Here is a 6,550-nt window from a genome sequence, read left to right on the forward strand (position 1 = left end):
ACTTCTGCGACGCATATAAGGCCCTCCCCCACCCTCCTTTCGGAAAAGCTGACCACGACAAAATTTTGTTGCTCCCAGCCTAAAGACAGAAACTAAAACAGGAAGCATCCGTGCTCAGGTCTGTTCAACGCAGGTCCGACAAATCGGATTCCACGCTTCAAGATTGCTTCGATCACATGGACTGGGATATGTTCCGCATAGCGTCGAACAACAACATTGATGAATACGCTGATTCGGTGAGCGAGTTTATTAGCAAGTACATCGGTGATGTTGTACCCACAGCGTCTATTAAAACATTCCCCAACCAGAAACCGTGGATTGATGGCATCCTTCACGCAAAACTGAAAGCGCGAACCACTGCTTTAAATCAGAGTAAGGTGACTGGAAACATGACCGAATACAAACAGTGTAGCTATTCCCTCCGCAAGGCAATCAAACAAACTAAGCGTCAGTATAGATACAAAGTAGAGTCGCAATTCAATGGCTCAGACATGAGAGGTATATGTTCAGGGTCTACAGTCAATCACGGACTACAAAATAAAAACCAGCCCCGTCGTGGACCACGATGTCTTGCTCCCAGACAAACTAAACAACTTCTTAGCTCGCTTTGAGGACAATACAGTGCCACTGACACGGCCCGCTACCAAAACCTGCGGGCTCTCCTTCACTGCAGCCAACGTGAGTAAAACATTTAAACGTGTTAACCCTTGCAAGGCTGCAGGCCCAGACGGCATCCCCAGCCGCGTCCTCAGAGCATGCGCAGACCAGCTGGCTGGTGTGTTTACGGACATATTCAATCAATCCTTATCCCAGTCTGCTGTTCCCACATGCTTCAAGAGGGCCACCATTGTTCCTGTTCCCAAGAAAGCTAAGGTAACTGAGCTAAATGACTACCGCCCCGTAGCACTCACCTTCATCATCATAAAGTGCTTTGAGAGACTAGTCAAGGACCATATCACCTCCACCCTACCGGACACCCTAGACCCACTCCAATTTGCTTACCGCCCCAATAGGTCCACAGATGACGCAATCGCAATCACACTGCCCTAACACATCTGGACAAGAGGAATTCCTATGTAAGAATGCTGTTCATCGACTACAGCTCAGCATTTAACACCATATTACCCTCCAAACTCGTCATTAAGCTCGAGACCCTGGGTCTCGACCCAGCCCTGTGCAACTGGGTCCTGGACTTCCTGATGGGCCGCCCCCAGGTGGTGAGGGTAGGTAACAACATCTCCACCCCGCTGATCCCCAGCACTGGGGCCCCACAAGGTTGCATTCTCAGCCCTCTCCTGTACTCCCTGTTCACCCATGACTGCGTGGCCATGCACGCCTCCAACTCAATCATCAAGTTTGCAGACGACACTACAGTGGTAGGCTTGATTACCAACAACGACAAGACGGCCTACAGGGAGGAGGTGAGGGCACTCGGAGTGTGGTGTCAGGAAAATAACCTCACACTCAATGTCAACAAAACAAAGGAGATGATCGTGGACTTCAGGAAACAGCAGAGGGAGCAGCCCCCTATCCACATCGACGGGACAGCAGTGGAGAGGGTGGAAAGTTTTAAGTTCCTCGGCGTACACATCACGGACAAACTGAAATGGTCCACCCACACAGACAGTGTGGTGAAGAAGAAGAAGGCGTAGCAGCGCCTCTTCAACCTCAGGATGCTGAAGAAATTTGGCGTGTCACCAAAAACACTCACAAACTTTTACAGATGCACAATCGAGAGCATCCTGTCGAGCTGTATCACCGCCTGGTATGGCAACTGCTCCGCTCACAACCGTAAGGCTCTCCAGAGGGTAGTGAGGTCTGTACAACGCCTCACCGGTGGCAAACTACCTGCCCTCCAGGACACCTACACCACCCGATGTCACAGGAAGGTCAAAAAGATCATCAAGGACAACAACCACCCGAGCCACTGCCTGTTCACCCCACTATAATCCAGAAGCGAGGTCAGTACAGGTGCATCAAAGCTGGGACCGAGAGACCTGAAAAACAGCTTCTATCTCAAGGCCATCAGACTGTTAAACAGCCATCACTAACACTGAGTGGCTGCTGCCAACATACTGACTCAAATCTCTAGCCACTTTAATAATGGAAAAATTGATGTAATAAATGTATCACTAGCCACTTTAAACAATGCCACTTTATATAATGTTTACATACCCTACATTACTCATCTCATATGTATATACTGTACTCTATACCATCTACTGCATCTTGCCTATGCCGTTCGGCCATCACTCATTCATATATTTTTATGTACATATTCTTATTCATTCCTTTACACTTGTGTGTACAAGGTAGTTGTTGTGAAATTGTTAAGTTAGATTACTTGTTAGATATTACTGCATGGTCGGAACTAGAAGCACAAGCATTTCGCTACACTTGCATTAACATCTGCATGTAACAAATAACATTTGATTTGATTTAAAGGGCCTCGTTGCCAAAATCTCGAAGTTAAGCGGAAAATAGATGAGACACAATTATTCCATAACTGCAGCTCGTTGTTGGAACAGATATTTTCCTACTTCAATCAATCAGTCCATTTTGAATTTGTTATAAATCCATTTGGCAAGGAATGTAGCTTGTTTAGCCCATCAGATATGTTTTATAGGCTTTCATTTCTGTAGGCCTAACGGGAGCTTGTGTGCACACGCTTGGCATGCGTGTGTGGAGGTAGTGCAATTGAATGAGAGAGGGGAAAGGGAATTTTGGGAGAACGGTGTGATGCTTGTTTTTTTTTTTTTTTTTTTTTTTTGCAGTATTTGAATTTCTCTGGTTAAAGATAAAGCATTGACATCTGTTTGAGTACTCATGTCCATCCCTAGGTACTTCCCGAGTGTTTGCTTGTAAGCAGGAATCAGGAGGATAGTTATGGTCAGATTTGCCAAAGGGAGGGCGAGGGAGAGCCTTGTATGTGTTTCTGTGTGGAGTAAAGGTGATCTAGTTCTCTAGTTACACAGGTGACATGCTGTTACAAATGAGGTCAAGTTTCCCTGTAATAAAATCACTGTCCACGAGAAGCGCTGTTTCTGGATGAGCATTTTCTTGTTTGCTTATGGCCATATACAGCTTGTTGAGTGTTGTCTTAGTGCCAGCATCGGTTTGTGGTGGTAAATAGACAGCTAGTATGGTATGCAGCTTATCATGAGGTATTCTAACTCAGGTGAGCCAAACTTGAGACTTCCTTGACATTAGAGATCATGCGCCAGCTGTTGTTAACAAAGACACACCCCTCCACCTCTTATCTTACCCGAGGCTGCCTTCTGATCTTGACGATGCATGGAAAAGACAACGAAATGTATATTATCCATGTCCTTGTTCAGCTACGACTCCCGAGAAACATAGGATATTATAGTTCTTTAAGTCCCGTTGATAGGATAGTCTCGGACGGAGCTCGCCAGTTTGTTCTCTAGTGATTGCACGTTCACCCACAAAACAGAGGGCAATGACGGTCTAGATGCTCGCCGACATAGTCTTATCATGACGCCGCTTCACTTGTACCACATGTAGATGCAGCCAAGCGGACATCAAACCAACTCAGGTGCTTAAGGGGGTCTTAGGAGGATATCTAAAGGTGGGGAGCCTCACCACACACTCCAGGCCCCCTGTGCCCTCTGGTGGCCCCTAGGACAGGCGACAGACAGAGCGGGCTCCTCTCCACCCAGTCCCTCCATCCATTAGCCACTCCAGAGCCCTCGGTTATTACTGTCTGACCTCACACTGTGACTGGGAGGGGGGAATTCCAAACTGTGATCGCTGTAAGGTCAGGTTGGTCAGGTCAGTCAATCCTATTCCTCTGTTATAGAACACTGCTCATCAGCAGCTTTCCTGTGTATTATAACCCACATTCATTAGGTAGCAAATGGCAGAATACGGGGAGGGACAGGATGAACTTGACCAATAAGAAACACTTTTTTGTTTTCTGTTGCAAAATGTTTTTCTAGAGTGTACACTAAATGTAGCACATTTCCAAATCTTGATGAAGATGTTGCTGTGCCATCCCTCAGTGAAAGGGAGTGTGTTTTTTCTAGGTCTCTGTGTGCCGTTGGATAAACAATGGGCTTCATTTGATGACTAAAGGGCTGAGACATGCTAAACACTGATATCTGATGTACCTCACAACATTGTGCCCTGTCACGCCCTGTGGTGCAGAACCAGGGTGTTTGATGCACACGCACACAGACGGACAGACACACCACACAGACGGATAGACATACACACACAGACACACACTGGGGCCAATGTGTTCCCGATTAACTTGTTGAATCAGCTTTGTTAAACTGCCCCGCAGGATTTGGATAAGTGGTTGTCATTGATTCTGCATAATTAGGAAATCATGGCGTCGGAATACAAATGCTCCAACTAACTCTCAACTCCACAGACGCTCCCTCTCCCCTGGCCTTGCAGTAAACCAAGCATGAATAATCATTAGGTACACCGACACTACAGGCGGAAATAACACTGTCGCTGCATGCTACATATTTCATCCACAGTCTGGCAGAGAGTGTTGTGGTACTAGGCTACAGACACATTGAAAAGCCCTCTCTCTCTCTCTCTCTCTCAAGCCCATCTTACACAACAGGTCTGGCAGCTAGCGCCGGTTAGGCTTTATCAGTGGAGCAGAGAGCAGTGTTAGCTCTTAGCGCTCATTAGGGACATGTCATTCCCCTGGGGAACTGTGTGGCGGCCAATGAGAAGTGACAGGAAGGCCAGACAATGGAGCCCCGTCTTTACAGCCTCTGCAATTGTCCCCAGACACACATACACTCTTCACACATGGCAGTGACTGGCCCTCTAACCACCGAACCACACACACATGGGCACACATGTACAAGCATGCACACACACATTGAGCACAACAGCAGTGTTTTAGGGACAGCGGGGTGTTTGTTCAGCGTAGTTATTGTTTAACAATGTTAATGTCGACTCAGTCACTCTCAACATCCATACATTCATCTAGGATGTAGTTAATCTTTGTGGTTTGTTTGGTACAGTAACAAACACCAAACTCTTACATTCTCAGCCATGCTCTCCAAATAAACTCATAGCCATAGCATAGTTTTGAATAACATGTGTTGCTGCGCTCTGCTGGCATCAGTATGAATTGCACTTTGCTCCTTTTCTTGATTTTTTTGGTGTAAAATGTGCTTTCAGTATTGACTGATAGTATATGAATGCAGGATTGTGTTATTTTCTCTGTTGTAGGATTCACCAGATTACACTAATGTCCAGGAGCTGAAATATCTTGACATGGTCATATCAGAAGCTCTGCGCCTCTACCCGCCTGGTTTCAGGTAAGAGCCTTATAGTATTGATAATATTGACATTAGAATGATTCACTAGACAACTCTCTTATGTACTGTATATGGCCATGTTTGGGCTTCCAAGTGGCGAAGCGGTCTGAGGCACTGCATCTAAGTGCTAGAGGTGTCACTACAGACCATGGTTAGATTCTGTATCACAACCGGACGTGATTGGGAGTCCCATAGGGCGGCGCACAATCGGCCCAGCGTCATCCGGGTTAGGGCTTGGTCAGGGTAGGCCGTCATTGTAAATAAGAATTTGTTCTTAACTGACTTGCCTAGTTAAATAAAGGTTAAATAAAATAAATGTCCCCCATGTTTCCATAGTTCATCATTTCATTATGTGCATTGTGGAAACTGAGCAACCATTTTGTTTCAGGTTTGCCCGTGACGTTGACGAGGACTGCATGGTGAATGGACAGTTCCTACCCAAGGGAGCCACTCTGGAGATCCCTGCAGGCTATCTGCACTATGATCCAGAGTACTGGCCCGAGCCAGAGAAGTTCATCCCTGAGAGGTAGGCGGCAGTCAGTCTACTGTAGCTCAGTAATTAGGTTCCATTTCTATCGGTCTACCATAGAGAAGTCCCAGCACAGCTACATTGTTACACAGCACAGCTACAGTACACTGTCACTGCCTCACATTATGTTAATGTTCTGTACAACATGGAGTGACAACATTGACACGTGATAATACAAAACAGAAGTATAGTATCAGATTGTATTCCATACTGACCACTGAGGCCTCTACTCTGCCATTCAGATTCACAGTGGAGGCCAAGGCCAGCAGACACCCGTTTGTGTACCTGCCGTTTGGGGCGGGGCCCCGCAGCTGTGTCGGCATGAGGCTGGCCCAGCTGGAGATCAAGATGGCCCTGGTGCATGTCTTCAGGAAGTTCAACATTGTGGCCTGCACAGACACCAAGGTGGGTTAAACCTCTGAGTCCATATTCTCTAAAGAGTCTTAGAGTAGGAGTGCTGATCTAGGATCAGGTCACCCCTGTCCATATAAGCATATTGATCTATGATCTAAAAAGCAAAACTGATCCTAGATCACCATTCATACTGATACGCTTTATGAATACGGGCCCATATTTCTTATTTTGGCACTTATCCCAACCTCCATTTGTAAAGGTCATAATACGATTGAAAATACAGAGTCACATGTATACAACCCAGTCTATGCTGTATCCTAGCTCTTTAACATGTTGCTCTTCTACATGTATGTTGTAG

At 46.3% G+C, this 6,550-nt stretch overlaps 1 protein-coding gene across 4 annotated transcripts in view; it reads left to right on the forward strand.

Annotated features, from left to right (window-relative positions):
- Nucleotides 1-6,550, forward strand: part of LOC139583968 (thromboxane-A synthase-like) — a 183,148-nt gene that overhangs the window by 174,357 nt on the left and 2,241 nt on the right. For all 4 annotated transcript variants that reach the window (XM_071415447.1, XM_071415446.1, XM_071415448.1 and 1 more), the window contains 3 exons: nt 5,221-5,309; nt 5,698-5,835; nt 6,081-6,243. In XM_071415447.1, the coding sequence (XP_071271548.1) occupies nt 5,221-5,309; nt 5,698-5,835; nt 6,081-6,243 (390 nt within the window). The remainder of the gene's footprint in view (nt 1-5,220; nt 5,310-5,697; nt 5,836-6,080; nt 6,244-6,550) is intronic.

This window comes from Salvelinus alpinus, chromosome 9 (genome assembly GCF_045679555.1).
Source record: "Salvelinus alpinus chromosome 9, SLU_Salpinus.1, whole genome shotgun sequence".
Taxonomy (NCBI): domain Eukaryota; kingdom Metazoa; phylum Chordata; class Actinopteri; order Salmoniformes; family Salmonidae; genus Salvelinus; species Salvelinus alpinus.